General features: G+C 41.8%; 1 protein-coding gene across 4 annotated transcripts in view; it reads left to right on the top strand.

The window, feature by feature from the left end:
* C11h21orf91 (similar to human chromosome 21 open reading frame 91) overlaps positions 1–15,059 on the top strand; it is a 33,259-nt gene extending 18,200 nt beyond the window's left edge. For 2 of the 4 annotated variants that reach the window (XM_017598023.3, XM_008768531.4), the window contains exons 3-5: positions 7,369–7,884; positions 8,865–8,927; positions 10,191–10,515. In XM_017598023.3, the coding sequence (XP_017453512.1) occupies positions 7,369–7,884; positions 8,865–8,927; positions 10,191–10,357 (746 nt within the window). In that variant the 3' untranslated portion in view covers positions 10,358–10,515. 4 annotated transcript variants of the gene reach the window in all.
* The last annotated feature ends 1,637 nt before the right edge of the window (positions 15,060–16,696 follow it).

Here is a 16,696-nt window from a genome sequence, read left to right as displayed (position 1 = left end):
GGTCATGGTGTCTGTTTACAGCAGTAAAAACCTAAGTAAGACAGTAGTTGACTATGCACCGTTAGATGGCCCTTCACCAATGTGCATAGGGGCAGTACTGCATTCCATGCTTCCTGCTATCCTCCAATATCCTGGGATCTCCACTGCAAGCAAGGTTATACCTTTACCAAGGGCCTCGGTGGCCTTTCAAAAGGACTGCCTCAGTTTCTCTCCATGACATCTTCAATCCTGAGACTTCTCACAACAGAAATGACTACGTCTCCGATGCTAATTTAAAAGGCTAAATTTGAAAAAACATAATCACTTAAGAGTTTTATCTAAGATGGCAGGCATATTGCTATTATATTGAGACATTTTTCAATATTAAAAATTAACTGTATAAGGTAGTCATGGTATTGTTTTACTTTTCAGCTCGCTATTAAATGGGATAGTTGAAGTAAGTTTACAGACATTTTCAAATCGAATTTTAAAACTTGGTGACGTTAACTTTTTATTATAATTTGACCTAAACTGTTAAAGGATCAGACGTCCCTGGATAAGTGGTAGTGCCTGTGAATCAGCCCTTGTCGTAAACTTAACGCAAGTTGCTATTTAAAATGTAGAATGAAGTAAACCTTCCAATTTCCTTGGCAGACGGACAGCATGGGAATCTGTATGTGTGTTAATGCCATTCACTACTTGCTTAGACTGCCAGCCCCCTGGACTTAAGTATAGGAATGGCTTCACTGAAAGATGCCCTTCATTGTCCTCTGAGTAAGCTGCCCACACTTCCCAGTGCCCTTTAAGTTAAATGGGTAAGACGGCAGTCAAGTAGTCTATACGTGACAATTGGTGAAATTAGGCTTATATGGGTAGCATTGTTGCTGCTGCGTTTTAAATACTCTTAACTTTCCCTGGTGCACTTAACTACGTTTTATGGAGTGCCAGACACTAAGGCTCCGAATGCCTATGAGTAAGCTGGATAATGGCCCCTTTCTACACAGAACTTACCTGGCAAGAAATAAAAGCAATGAAGAGGCAGTTGTAAAATCACATGTAATAAGCTAACCTAGGGCGTGGTGGTTAGAGAAAGCCTCGTAGAGGAAGGGGGTATAGCGAGATGTGGATAATCCCCAGGTTTGCAATAGTGAAGCAGGGTTTAAGATGTTTTGGGATGAAGAGGAGGAAGAGGAAACCCCCTTAAGATGAGTTTAACCATGGGACAGGCACAGCTCTCAGGGCAAATGCTCCCATTTCTTTCCTTTGCAATCAGAGGTTTCCACTCTCCCAGAGTGAGTGTGGTTCAAGTGTTGAGAATGGAAGCAGAGGAGTTGCATTTCCACACAATGAATTCTGGGAGCCTACAGGACCATCAACAAGCAAAAGTTGTATTCAGGGTATGGAGGAGATCAGGTCCTGGTATTGGCTAGCATTACACTTCTAGTCCTTTACCACTGAAACGCAAACTTCCCATTGTCTTACTACTCACTAGACTTTCAAGTTCAATTCAAACAGCTACAGCTTGAGCTTTTGAACTTCAGAGAGACAAAGGAGCATAACTTTTCTTGGTTCTTGAAATGTGTTTTATCCATTTTTTGTTTTGAAACCTAGCACCTCGGTGGGTCTCCCAACTCTATTCTCATGCAGATTTAGACAGAAGCATTCTGGCAGGCATTCATTTAAAACTCCACATGCATGATAGAGAGAGGGAGCACTGTTTGACTTTAATAATATGTCTTGAATTATAAAAATATACGACTAATTTGAAACACATTTTGAATTTGAAAAACCTATCCTATATTTCAGAAAACTACAAAAAAAAAAAAAAACCCTCTGGAAAGGGAGTCAAAATATTTCCATTATTTTTAGTGTGTCACGAGTACCTGTGAGTTAAATTTATACCAGCTAATGTATTTAGTGCTGTACAAGTGATAATTGGGTGTGACTTATTTCTTCTAGAAGATAAAGTTACCTTTTTAAGTTTTAATAAGTGTTAAATTGAACTGTGGAAAGTATAGACATTTTGTTTTTCTTACAAGTAAGTTGAACAGTTCAGCACATTAGTAAGGTAGATGTAGATATATATATATAGATAGATAGATAGAGAGAGAGAGAGAGAGAGAGAGAGAGAGAGAGAGAGAGAGAGAGATCTATATATTCTGATTCTGGTTTATATCTTCCAATTGAGAATGTGACTAGTCATTGAAGTCCTATAGACCCTCAGACATTACAGGATATCGCCATTGCTCTTGGTCACCCTCAAAACCTTGATGGTAAGATGCCATTGCTAAAGATAACACACACTTGAGTTGTAGAATATGGTTACCATCCGTCTGGTACCAACCCCGAGGCTTCATCCCTATTGGCTCTCATCCTAGTGCGAGAAGGCACGGTGCATGCTATTGGAGGAGAAGAGTATTGAATACTCTCGTCCAGCTGTAACAGCTGCCCTGGCATGATGGTCCCCACTGTTATAACAGCGGCAGTAGTGTTGTTAGAGTAACAATTCTGCCTTATTATAAGACAGAATTCATGCCTGGTACCAAAGCTCATACCCTGGGCCAAGAACCTGTGACTGCTTAAGTCATAGGCCTGTGGCTGGGTAAGTTATAGGCCTGTGACTGGTAGATTCTAGGTCCTAGAGGCGAAGCTTCTACTATCTGCTAAAGGAACATAGTATTAGACCCCCCTTTCTACCTATAGATCAGTAATCTGTCAACCCTCATCAGAGAGGTTTGTTTAACCCAGAGACCCAAAACCTGTCAGAATACAGAGAGCAAGAGACCAGACATCTCAGTCCCAGCGAGATGTCTACGTCACATGTCAATCAATGATCATTTCATCATTTCAGAAGATGGATGGAAACAGGGTCAAAGCTAGAGGTACTGGATGCCTGTAGTACAATGGTGTCTTTGTCTTCTTTTATTGTTTGTTTGGTTGGTGGGTTTGGGGCATAAGAGTTCAACCCATGAACTCACAGCAGCCATGACAACATGCACAAGATTAAACCAACGTCCATGTGGGTGGGAGAGGGGAGACGGTGTCATGGTATCTCTTTCATAGCGGAAGAACTATTAGCAATTGATGACTGCTGCAGAGGCCGTTTCTTCACATGAAGAAAGGCCATGCCCACGCATTTATTAGAAGTACTAAGTGGGGCTTGACGGGAGTTTAAAAAGAAAATTTGGGGAGGAATAGTGGAATAGGGGTAGGAGGGTGGGGATTGGAAACGAGGGAATGGGACATTAGTGTGGATTTGAAAATATACTTTTTATAAGGAATATGGTTAACACATATCTTCCTCTTTAGTTTTCTTTTTTAACTTTTTATTGCTTCTTTGTGAGTTTCCCATCATTCCCCCAAGTCCACTCATCTCCCCCTCCCCTTGTACCCACCCTCCCTTCCAACAGAGAAGGAAAAATCTGGTTGTGGAAGCTGTGGTGTGTAGTGTAGTGTGGCAGTGCGCTCTTCTGTCCACACTTCTTTGCTTGCAAATATTCATTGCAATGAGTTGCTGGTCTGGTACGAGGCCTCTGGCTTCTGCTACACCGTCAATACTGAAACCTCACTGGGGCTCTCAGATAAGCTGTTGTTGCCCTGTGTCGTGGAGATTGTGTAGTTTTGAATCTGTGGGACTCCACACACTCCAGCCAGTTCCATAATGGGGTAGATGTTGGGGTGGATCCATTCAAAGCCCTAGATTTGGAACTAAGAACTATCTGAGCAGGTTGTCCCACCGGCTTTCCCACAAACACACCACCAGTGCAAGCTCTCCTGCCTTGCCCGGGCTGGCCCATCCAATGCCACCACAGCAAGGGGCAGAGCCAGCTCTGCCAATCTCCTACTCTCAGGGCTGGCTCATCCTCACCCACACCAGGGCCAGCACCACTATGCTGCCTGGGCAAGGTGCAGGGCCTGCTCTCCTGAGTGTTACAGCCAGTGACGAACATGGCCAATTCTCCTACTCTCCGAACTCTAGGGCCAGCTCCCCACCTGGGTTAACCTATGTTTTTGTTATACTTAACAACAAAAAAGAATCTTGGTGGGGAGGCACATGTATATAATTGTGTTCATGGGTCCACATGTCTGCAGATTCCTAAGTGTATCAGGCGGAAGCTTGAGGTCTATGTTCTGTGTTTTCTGAGATCACTCTTTGTTTACTAAGCCAGGTCTCCTGATGTGCACAGAGCTCGCTGTGTGCTCTGGGAATCTGAACTCTAGGTTGCGCGTGTTCACTAAGCATCTCCCCAACCCTTGAACGGTTTTGTCATTGAGCATTTTTGTCATTGAACAAGCATTTTTGTCATTGAATTGTAGAGGGCCGCTATAACATTCGCCACCACAAGATGGCGCTGGCTTCCACTGCGCCCCACGTGGAAGGCCAGGATAGCTTCCGCCATTACAAGATGGCGCTGGCCTCTGCTGCGCCAGCCGACTTCCTTTCAGGAAGTTAACTGTGCGCATGTGCAAGAGTGCCTTCGTGCCAGGTCTTTGCCCACTCCGGGGCGTGCCTAATGAGATCATGGGTAAGCGACCAATCAGGTGTGGATGCGCTACGCCAGGGTGTATATAAGCCGCGCCATGCGGGCGCGTGGGGCTTCTCCTTAAGATTGAATAAAAGTTTTGGCTGTAATGTTCTCACAAGTTCTAAAACCTCATCAATCTTTCATAAATCTTGTAACAATCTCTACCTGTTTGATTTTTTTCTTAATTAAAAATAAGTCTGAGTTAGTCAATGTAACACTGGCAATCCTTAATCACAATCTTTAAGTTCTCCTTGTAACACCAGAGCACAGTCACAATTTTGGAAAGTCACCTGACTTCTGAGTACATGACTAGGCAGCTGTTCTTGGAGCAGTGGAATTAGCATTAAAATATAGATAGCTTCAGGGCAAACCACAAGTAGGAAAGCAAAATTCGACCTCCAACAATCTAGTACAAAGTTTGACTGCCAATTCCTACATATGAACGCACGATGGTGTAGTCTCCAGTACCTCAACAAAGAGACATTGTCCTAAATTCTTTTAGAAGCCTGGTTTCTAGAATAAGAATTCCATAAAAATATTATCTCAATTTAGACCTGTTTCCCTAGGTTGGCTCATGCCACATGTTGTCTAGAATGACTCCATCCAAATTACCAGCTTTATGTCAACTTTCTGTTACCAATATTATACCTTTTTAACCATATCCAATAACTTAAAAACCAACAATCTATGACCAAGGCAAGTAGAGCATATTTATACATTTAAAACCAATCAGAAACAAATTGAAGTGGCTACACATATCTTTAATATTTAGACCAAACACCATTTTTACCTTTTTAGTTATGATTTTAAGAGAAGCACCTTGTCACCTGTTGAGTCAAATAATAAGTCAGGGATTTCTCTAAGAGAAACAGCTGTCAGTTTTATTACCATAGAAGCTGAGAAGCTGCTGGCGCCTTTAAGATCAGCTCGTGCAGACGCTTAGCTCCTGGGCAGCTTCTCCAGCTGACCCAGACTCCTGGCTGCAGGTGCAGGGCTCTAAAGGCCTGATTGAAACTGTTTTTTATTCATTTGTTCCCTTCTTGAAGCGAGTTAAAACCAAGTCAAGGTGTGAACGACCAGCAGATAAAGTTTTTACCATTTTTTCTTTTGAACATGAAACATAAAACATTTAAACAACGAGAAACAAAAACCACAGACATAAACTGACAGACATGGGGATATCTTGGTGCACCAAGGACAGACAATAGACAAAGAGGGAAAAAACCAGATGGTGTCCATGGTGACTATGCACTTGAGTGTAGTCGATATGGACAATGGATTGTCTCAATTCCTGGACTAGTCCATCAACGTGTTGAAACCAAGTTCCTGTAAGATACTGAGATATATTACGGGATATCTGAGCAGCACAACTGACATTCACAAATGGTATGGAAGTGAAACACAGTCCTGAGTATTTTCACTCACAACCCAATTACATTAACTCCATCAAGCTGTGCATGGGCATTGAGATGTCCTTTTGTTTGATTCTCCTGAATAAATTTTCAGGCGGTCTGCCTCTATCAAGTCTGATCAGTATGACTCTGCAAGGCTTCCAGAGCCTAATCACACCTTTTACAAGCACAAAGACAAAGTTTTTCTCCCAAAATACTGTGTTCCTTTTATCTCCTCCCTTTTTCTCTCCCGGGGCGTTTTTTCCCCACTCTCTCGCTTCCTCGGATCCAAGGTCCTTGGAAGGGCCTTTTTTCTTAGGTGCACCTTTCCTTCTTAAAGCTTCTAATCTTTCACCTCACTCTGTTTCTGACATGCTGCCTTGCCCTTCCCCCAACGCTCTCCGCTTTGCTGTTACAACTGGGCGGCTCCCATGTGACCTCTGACACCTTCTTTTTTCTTTTTTTTTTTTTTTTTTGGTTCTTTTTTTCGGAGCTGGGGACCGAACCCAGGGCCTTGCGCTTCCTAGGCAAGCGCTCTACCACTGAGCTAAATCCCCAACCCCCTCTGACGCCTTCTGACGGTAGCTAGAAGCTCAAAGGCCAATAGAGAAAGCCCGAGGGCTGCTACAACCACCATAGAGGCTTCCGCTGCATCTAGCAGAGGAGTGAGGTGGAACAGATCAAGGCTAAACATTGTCTCTCAGAGTCTCACCCGCGTCCCGCAGCTTCTGGATCCTTTCCGTGAATGGAGGCTCTCCTTCGGCGCCGGCGATGGTGAGGCATTTGTCCCGGATACTCGGGCGCGCGGGGCTTCTCCTTAAGATTGAATAAAAGTTTTGGCTGCAGCAAGGATTCGTATGCCCCGGCGTGTTTCCTTGCTGGCGAGAGGTCGCGCGCGGGACATTGAATATTATAAATGAAAGCTTTGTAAATATGTATTTCATGAAGATACAGTGATGCTCTGTATTTCTATATTGTATGTTCATATGCCACTAGACTAAGATTCCAATTGAATTATTACATTTTTCAAAACTCTTTTCTAAACATGCAGACATTGCTGTTGAGCTGGAAATGTGGCTCAGTCAAGTATGGGGACCTGATACTAGTGCCTAGAATTCAAAGATGGGGGCAGGGCATGGGCCAGACCAACTCTCCACTGAATCCAAGTTCAGTAAGATTCTGTCTTAAGTGGGAACAGAGAGCAATCCAAGAGAGACACACTTGGTTGAACTTGGGCCTCCATGAGGACACATGCTAGTCTATGTAAACATACATACACATGCACATGCACAAATACAGCAAATCAATAAAAACAGTTTGGATATAAAGCCAAACGGAAACAGATCGGGCTACATTTAGCATTTACAGGCTTCAAGTTTGCAAATGAATTCTATCAAGACTTCACTACACTGATGTTTTGTCAAGAACCTGTGAACCCTTTTTGAGTTTTCATTGTCCTCTTGTCATTTTAGGAGTACCAAAGTCTAATCTTTTACACACCAAATCATTGAGAGGCCACAAAGACTGCTTTGAAAAATACCATTTAATTGCCAACCAGGATTGTTCTCGATCCAAGCTCTCCAAAAGTACTTACGAAGGAGTTAAAACCATCCTGAGTAAGAAGATAAACTGGATTGTGCAGTATGCCCAAAATAAGAATCTGGATTTGGACTCGGAGTGTTCCAAAACTTCCCAGCATCACCTGTTTAATTTCAGGCATAAGCCAGAGAAGAAATTACTCCCACAGTTTGACTCTCAGGTGCCCAAGTACTCAGCCAAGGGGTTAGCAGGAAGCGCAGTCGGCATCTCAAGCTATACGCAGAGAATCCTGGACCACAGGGAGGACACGGACTTCGGGCTTGGTATCCTGGAAGACGCGGATGCATTGTGGACTCACAGTCACAACCAGGCACAGAAAACAGAAGAGACGAGCTCTGTTCCGGAGCGGAGTGTGCAGACCCAGAGTCCTCGCTACAGCCGAGAAGAGCGTAAGTAGTGTGTGAGAATGAAGGTGAAGAATAAGTATATAGTTTGACCTTTATTGAGGGAAGGTTGGGTGGTAGTTGGTCTGGTTTTTTTTCTTCTATGCACACGTTTGTGTGTGTGTGTGTGTGTGTGTGTGTGTGTGTGTGTGTGTGTGTTCAGAATTACAATGTAGGATGACAGATTTGGTGGACATAATATTTAAGTGACAGATTGACCTCAACAATAGTGAGACATCTTAAAAACTTCTTTGGAGGGTTCTTGAATATATACTATTTATTACACACCAAATTTCATTGCCACTGTCATTTATTTTGCCCTTATTAGTGACCAAATAGAGCAGAAATCATCAAAATGAATTGAAAGTTCAGGGTTCTTTCTGCTTATGTAACTGGAACTATTGCCCAGTACACACTGTCATGTTACTAACCCCTTATATGACTAATCAGCCACAGGAGTCGATTTTAAAACAGACATCTGACAATTTACTGAACGCTAAAAGGTGTAACATGGGCATTTATTTTAAATTTTAAAATGACTTTTGCCTGCCCCTTTCCTACAAAGTCTCACCAAGGTGATTCTGATTGGCTTAGATGAAATTATTTTAGATCCAGAAGGGGCCTTGACGATGTCTTTAGACAGGTCCTCGATCCTTCATGTAAAGTTGTTTTGCTAGACAGATATTTTAAAGCCCTACTGCATGACGTAATTAATGCTTACTAGAAGTCACTAGTACTTCTACCTTTTTTGTTCAAACTCCCTGTTTCCTGTGGAGGATGGAGGTGTTACAGTGCTAGTATAAATGTGTCTCGCCTGAGGGTTTTGTAGTTAAGATTTGCTACACTTTTAAGAACCAATGAAGGAAATGGGGTTCTGTTGAATGTTGAATTGGTGAATTATCTGCCCGTCCTCTACCTAAGAACCTGGCAGCAGCTTGCTGTCCAAGGCTGTGTGTGGTAACAGTTACTGTGTTTTCCTATTTCAGTGAATTCGATGACGCTTGCTGAAGTAGTTCAACTGAGTACAAAGCTCCGACAGCAAATCCAGGGTAAAGACTCAGTCTCAATGCTTGTCATGTGTAAAAATGTTGATACCACCCATCCCCTGTGACTGGACACTGTTAGAGTCTACAGCGTTTAAATCTGGGAATTAGACATTGAGACCTGTTGAGGTTTGGGAGCCAAAACAGCAATGGGTAGATCTCTTTGGGGCCTTCAGGAAAAGTAATCTAAGTAGAATGGAGAGCTAACCTCTGCCTTTTGCCACTGTTGTCTTCATCGAGGGCCAGTCATAGCACTGGGCAGTCTGGGGTTTACATCCTGATAGTTCCTTAGGGCCATGGTACTACCCCTGGTTATCCACATAAACTACGAACATTTGAAACCCATAAAAAATAGTGAGACAAGTGTGCCGACCACTTCCTGTGGTCATCAGCTGCAACTGTTACTAAATATCCCATTTCTATCCCTGTGGGCCCACCTCAGCACACTGCATGGATTATTTTTGAGATTCCCCAACAAAACATTGTTTTGTCCATAAATACATGAGGGTTTTCTAAAAAAAAAAAAAAAAACAAAAAAAACAAAGTCTGCCTTTGTCATTTCTTCCAGCTTCCGTCCATTTAGGTAAAACAAATAGTTATTCTTTGGAGGCCTTTAAGTCGCTTGCAGAGTATGCAATCAGTCAGTAGCAGACTGAAGTGCAAAGCTTTAAGCACACAGCTTCTGAAAACCGTTAAACATGGCACTGATATTCCCAGTCCACACCCACTGCGGCCTTCTGTTCGTCACAAATGGGGCCGCACTCAACTCTGACCGTGCTTCTGTGAGATGGTCACATTTATTACTGATCTTACCCGTAAAAGAAAATTCAAGCCCGAGGTCTGGATTGTCTGAGGCCGTCACATAACCACCAGTAGGGGCCAGGGTTTTGAAAGTCTGTTCCAAGTCTCTGAGGAGTTTCTAGACCTGGATATTAATGAACGTTTATGCCACAGGTCATTATGTATTGATTGAACCTATTTATAGGTTGTAATGGAGACGTGACTCAAGTGGTGGCCACTCTTTCTGCTGTATGTACTTATAGTCTTTCTAAACTTGCACCCGGTGGACACCACTGGGTATCACAGTTTCCTGTGGGAAGTGTGATAGAGTGCTCAACACTGATAGGCTCAGAAGGAAACAGCCGTTTTCTTCAGTATCAAATCCGTTTCTTGCTAAAACTTAACTCATACCTGTGTTTACTTAAGATGGAGTCATAGCCATTAGCCTTCCGCGTACTAAAAGTGAAACTGCCTTTTAAATCCTCACAGAAGTTTTTGAAGAGTTGACACACCAGGTGCAAGAAAAGGACTCCCTGGCATCCGAGCTCCACGTCCGTCACGTGGCTATCGAGCAGCTCCTCAAGAACTGTTCCAAGTTGCCCTGCCTCCAAGTGGGACGGACCGGAACAAGGCCACACCTATCCACTAACAACTGAGCTGAGCACAGCTCCCGCGCTCTTCATCTCTGTCGCTCTGCTAAGCATCTGGACCGAGAAAGCATTTGAAGAACGTCATGGTCCATTTTCATGGTTGTTGTACTTGCAAAACATAAGATAATATTCATTATCTTTATCTAATAAAGCAGATCACTCTAGTCCAGGGTTAATCATTTGGCTACATTCGGGGGGCTTTTTCTTATAATTACTAAATGCCCGTCCCTAACTTTTACAGTGTTTGACTACTTAAATCCACTGTTACAGTGTTTCTATTGACCAATTTTTTATTGTAACTCAGCTGTCAAGACAACAGAAGCCTAATTAATAAGGTCTTGCGTTAGCCTAAACTACTAGAGATAATTTTAAAGAGGGAAATAGAATTCATAATATCACCTTATTTATGAGCAATATTTTAATATAAAATTTTATATATAAAATTGCTATTTTGGGTATTTTTCATCGTCTTTATAATTTTGTATTTGAATGGCCGTGTGTATTTGCACTTCGTTGTGTGAATATGTTCACCTCTGTGAAGATCGCTGCATCTTGGCGATACAGTGTTTTTATAACTGTTGTCTTTCTTTCCAAAGATAAATGTGTTCTGGCTAGTATTTGGAGAAGCAATCTACATAGCTGAGGTGTTTGCACTACTAACAGCATAGGAAAGGGGAATTTACTGCTCTTTAAAGCATATGTCCAAATGAGTAAAGCACATTATTGTTTTCTAAGGAAAGCAATGCTCAATTAGCTTAGGAGGAAAATACTAGCCTATTTTTTATGTGTCAGTCTCCGTAACAGTAAAAGCCCCGCCTCTTAACTCTCGTGACTTCCTGTGATGTGTTAGTTTTGGACAAAGTAGGTCAACTCTCTGCTCCCAGTCCACTGTAAATACGATCTTCAAACTGTACCTGTCCCCCTTTTGGGGGAGGGGGAGATAAAATTATTAGGCGTGTCACTTCACATGGAGTTCCAATAATCTGTTAACTGTCCAAATTCTGCCATCCACATCACTGAAGTTGATCCAAGAAATAAAAATAAAAGACTAAAGAAAGAAAGAAAGAAGAAAAAGCATTTTAAAGGTACTTTCTAAGTTTTAAAATCTAAAGGGAGAGAAGATTACAGAACCAAAAAAAAAAAATCAATTCAGTAAAAAGCATAATATAAGCTACTTTGATTTCAGATTCTTAACTAATAAGTTATTTCAAAATGTTAGATAAGTTTTAATGATAAAATAAAAGCTATAACTAGTCCAAAGTTAAAATGGACTCTTTAGCTGGTGCTTAGAATGTATTTGTGCGGTAGATATTTTTTGGCTTGCAGAAATCTAAGGAAAGAAAGCCTCATACGTAAAGATGGTTTCTGCCTTGAAGTTGGCAGCCTGTATCTGGGCAAGGGTCAGACTTTAATATGGAGCATACATGATATTTGACTAAACAGATGACTGCGTCACTGTAGAAAAAGCACCTTTCCTAATGCTAAGATGTATTAAGCCAGCTTGGCTAGTCAATATCCCGTTGTTTTTGCTTTGTCCGAAGAAGCTTTTGAAGCTTTTTGGAAGGAGCTTTTGAAAAAAGAAAAATGCTTTTTAGCTTCTCTCAGTTCTTGGAGCCATCCAAGATGAATTTGAAATCCGGAGGGCGGAGGTGAGTGCGTTGCCTTAGTTTTGAGAAGCTTTAAATTGAACGTGTGCAATATGGAAGGTTCCACGTGTAGCAGCTGGGGGCGTGTCCTGAGGGGGCGTGTCCTGGTTGTGCCGGTAAGCGTTTCAGTGCTCAGTTGTTACTGTCCTGTTTTCAAGTTTAACTGCGCTGTACTCTTGCCTGGCATAACTCATTAAGAGGAGCAGCTGTCTGGATGATGGAAAGGTCGTTCTTGGGCAGCCATAGGAGTGTGTGACATTCAGTTTTGGGTACATGCAGTGCTCAGTGTATTTCTATCATAGGAGACATACGGTGCAGTCCTAAAAACCAGTGATACCCAAAGAAAAACGTGTGCTTATCTCTTAAGGAGTTCTCTGGCAAACATTTAGTTTACTAATGAGTTTGGAATAACTGGGGTTTCTCCCGCGTACTCTAAGGTCTTAACTGGGACCTCCGACTCATTTCTTTTAGATATTTCACTGGGAACACCAAAGGAATGGTGCTAAGTCGATCTCTGGTGCGGTGGTAACACTAGTACTCATTCACATGGATTTTGCTGGAGTATACTACTTTGTATAATTTAACTACCCGTTGTTTGGATTTTTTTTGTTGGTGGTGGTTTGCTTGCTTGCTTGTTTTGACACAGGGTCTTGCTACATAGCTTTGGCTAGCCTAGCATTCTCTTTGTAGACCAGACTAGCCTGGAATTTGTAGCAATTCTCCTGCCTCAGGAGGAGATCTAGTACTGTGATTCAGGTGTAATCTCCTACTCCTAGCTTGCTATGCTCTCTTGATTGAATATGCAATTGTCAGATATGCAAAAATAAGGATGGGCTTGGAGTTGAGGTCCAATTTAGGGAATATGAACTTATACAAGTACTGGTTTCTATGTTTAGTTCTGTGTGTTTTGGGCAAGTTCAGAAGAAACTTCACACATGATTTCATTTCTTAAAAACAATTTAAGATGTACTGCTAGTGAGCTCGTACATCTGAGGGCTTCTATGAGGAGCGAAGTGAAATTTTGTCACACTAGATGTCATAGTTAAACAAGTTGCGTATTTTTTTAAAATCAGAAGTCAAATGTGATTTTAACACGATTTATTTTCTTTAAAGAGTAGTGTTCTTATGTGCCTAGCGTCTATCAGGCCCTGGGCTATTAATTCCTGTCACCATAGTAAATATACAAAGGTTTTGCTCCTGGTATTGGTTTTATCATGTTGCCCAGGTCTGAATGGGGTGGGGGTGGGGGGTTGTTGATGTATACTGCCATGGCTGGCTTCAGTTTTCGTATTGTCCATCCTTGTAGCATTTCTCCGGAAACTACCGCCTTACTCTCGTATTAATTTCTCAGTTAGGCCTTTGGAACAGGCATTCATTTGACACACCATGCTGGTGGTCTAAACGGTCCACTTTCTTCTCTGTGTGATTATTGCATGTAGTATTGGCCTAAGGGAAGCCCTTATGTTCCAGGTGCCCACCATGTTTGTTTCGCCCTAGAGTGCCCATTCTCAGAAACATTTAATGATTATATTTCAAAATGTGTGCATGCTGGCAAGTGATTTCGGAAACACAGTTGAAACATGGTTGCCTTCTTGAAAGGTAGCTTGTGATTTCTTGGTCTCTTGCCTACCCTTGAGAAATGGCTTTTACCTTTTTGTTTGTCTATATAGAAACCTACCCTGGTGTTTATTCTGTTGAGACCTGTCAGGTTTTTGTTAATTTTTGAAGTCATCCTTTGGATCAGTAGGTGTTAATGTGTACCAGTTTGTGCTTAACATGTTTGTTAACATCATGTGGAACGAAAGTGCTCCAAACTTCAGTAGGAATCTTAAAGATCTTGCCCTTTAAAGGATTTTAAAGGGTTCAGATGTGTGACCATGCAAAATAATTACATGGACATGACCTATTTTAATGGTAGAATGTTCCTTTCCTCACGTTTTGTTTTGACTGTTTGGAGGAGTTGTTTTACTTTTTGCAAGTTCATTCACTGACAACTGTTACCATTGTTCAAGCTACAGCAAGATGTGTGGCTCTTTTAAAACTTCCTGTGTATGAAAATTTTATATACCCTCTATTAAGATATGACCTTAAAGTGGAGATGTGATTTGATTTGGGTCTGATTCCAGTTTTACCTTGAACGGAATTTTTTTCTGAGAAAATTTGTTTTTTTTTAAAATAAAAAGCCCTGAAGGACAGAGCCCTAAATAAAACACCCTTGCCGAGTTAAGCTTTGTGGTGCCGGGTATAGAAGAGTTTGTCTGCTGGAGTAATAGGACTCTGTGGGGAAGAGAAGTTCGTGCTGGACCAGAAAGACTGTGACCTTTGCCTCGCATTTCCCTAATTTCATTCCATGCCCCTGCTGATGTCATCGGTCGCCTGAGCAACCCCAAGCCACGCCCACCTAGATAGGAACCAATCACGTGGGTGCAGAACCTTAAGATTTTTAACATTTAGTTTGTAAATGCTTTCACTGATATTTTTAGCTTGAATAAAGCTATAATTATTTAGTAGTTCTCCCTCAATTTCAAGTTTACCAGCGTGAAGCAAAAGTGTCCTGGAGATGTGCTTGTTTAAAGCTAGCCGCACCGGCTGCCCGTGCTGCCACGTGTAGTGGCTTTAGCATTGATGTTTGGATCGGTTTGATTTCCTTTTTTCTTCTCTCTGTCCTGCTGCCTCCAGAAGACGTGGTTTTGAAAAGTGTTTAGTAGTGGTGCGTGCGTGCGTGCGTGCGTGCGTGCGTGCGTGCAAGAGAGAGAGAGAGAGAGAGAGAGAGAGAGAGAGAGAGAGAGAGAGAGAGAGAGAGAGAGAGAGAGAAATGTTGCTCTAAACCTGGCTGCATAAGCAACAGTCCATGAACTCTGCTGACATTTAGAAAGCGAAAATGAAGCTGCCATGGTCAAAGCTAAGTTTGTCTCAAAAAAAAAAAAAAAACCATTTATTGAGTCATCGTCTGGGTTATATGCAATTTATATATTTGTATTCTGCTTTGAAACTGTAACTAGATAAGTCTGTCTACTATTTTTAACTTTACAAGAATAAAATATTTTGGTAGCTATCTCCTAGCCTTGGTTGATTTTTTTTTTCTTACATTTGTTTATTGGAGGTGGGGTGCACCAGGTCACATTTGGCTTGTGGAGATCAGAAGCTTCAAGAGTCAGTTCTGGCCTCCTAGTATGTGGTCTCAGGGATCAAACTCAGGTTCTGAGACTTGACGGCAAGCCTCTTTACCTGCTGAGCCATCTTTCCAGCCCCAGTCAATGTTTAAAAGGCCTGCCTGCCTTCTTCCTTCCTTCCTTCTTCCTCCTCTCCTCCCTTTCTTCCTCCTCCCCACTTCTCCTTTCTTCTTTTTAATCAAATAGCTTGCCTACATTGAAACTTTCATATAATCTTACTCTCTATCCAGTTTAGTTGGGTTTTTTTCCAAGTTGAGCTACTAAGAATAAAACCTTAGGGGGCTGGAGAGATGGCTCCCATTAAGAGCCCTGACTGTTCTCCCAGAGGACACAGGTTCAATTCCCCACATCCCCGTGGCTGCTAATAACTATCTGTGACTGCAGGTCCCAGTGGACCCAGTACCTTCTTTTGTCCTCCATGGGGATCAGGCACACAGATGGTGTACAGATATCTAAGCAAGCAAAATATTCATTTACACAAAATAAAAATTTTGTAAAAATGAATAAAACAACATATATATTTCGGTTGGCTTTTTAAAGAATATTTGAAACAAGGAAACAGCATTATTCAACTATCATCATCATCATCATCATCCTGGTGGTTAACGTAATGAATCAGTATTAAATTAGCCTTTTCGCATTCATGATTGCATTTTCTTAGGACTGAAGAGATGGCTCTTGAATAGGAGCAGAGGACCAATCTCACTGGCTGTGGTGTGCAGGTGGAGACTGGAGGACAGCTTTATGAAGTCAGTCTACCTTTACCCACTAAGCCATCCCACCAGTCCTTCATCAGTGACTTTTAAAGTAATTTATATGATGCTTATATGGTGATAATTTAAAACTAGGAAACACAATTGTTTAAGAGATCAGAAGTAGATTACACGGTAAGTAATATCTAAGAATTGAAACACTGAATGGGTTGGGAAAATGTTAATCACCCTTGGAAGACTCAGAAATCTAGCCCTAAACACAGTTTAGAGAAGCATGCTGGTAGTCTAGCACTTGGGAGGCTGAAGGCCCAGGAACACAAGGTCATCCCTGGACTTTCTACCAAGTTGGGAGCCAGACTGCTACATAAGACTATCTAAAAGATAACTCCATTAATTAATATTTAATATTCTTGAGTCATAGTACTACATCAGGAGAGAAAATAGAGACAGAGAGTGGAGTTTGTAAAAGTTACCAGGAAGAGTACTAAACCACAAGCGAAGTTTTCCTGTTTAGCCTCTACTTTGAGACATCAAAAGAAATTCATCTTGACTTCTCCCAGCCTGAGTTAACTAAATTCTATTCGTACTCAGTTGCCCAAACTGCCTCATTTCGAACTAGCTATGACATTGTTCTCCGGTATTTCCTCAGTGACCTGTTAGATCTTAGAAATCTTTACAGAAGTCTTGGAGCCTGGCAAGGACCTCTAAACACTGTGGATAAAACAGGAGGGGAACCTGAGGGCAGAGCGGCGCCCTTTTTATGTAAATGAATTCTAAATAGGAAGTCGTTCAAAGGCTCCACGTTTACAATCA

This window comes from Rattus norvegicus, chromosome 11, assembly GCF_036323735.1.
Source record: "Rattus norvegicus strain BN/NHsdMcwi chromosome 11, GRCr8, whole genome shotgun sequence".
Taxonomy (NCBI): Eukaryota; Metazoa; Chordata; class Mammalia; order Rodentia; family Muridae; genus Rattus; species Rattus norvegicus.
The sequence above is the reverse complement of the archived record's forward strand: the minus strand, read 5'-3'. Positions and strand labels throughout refer to the sequence as shown.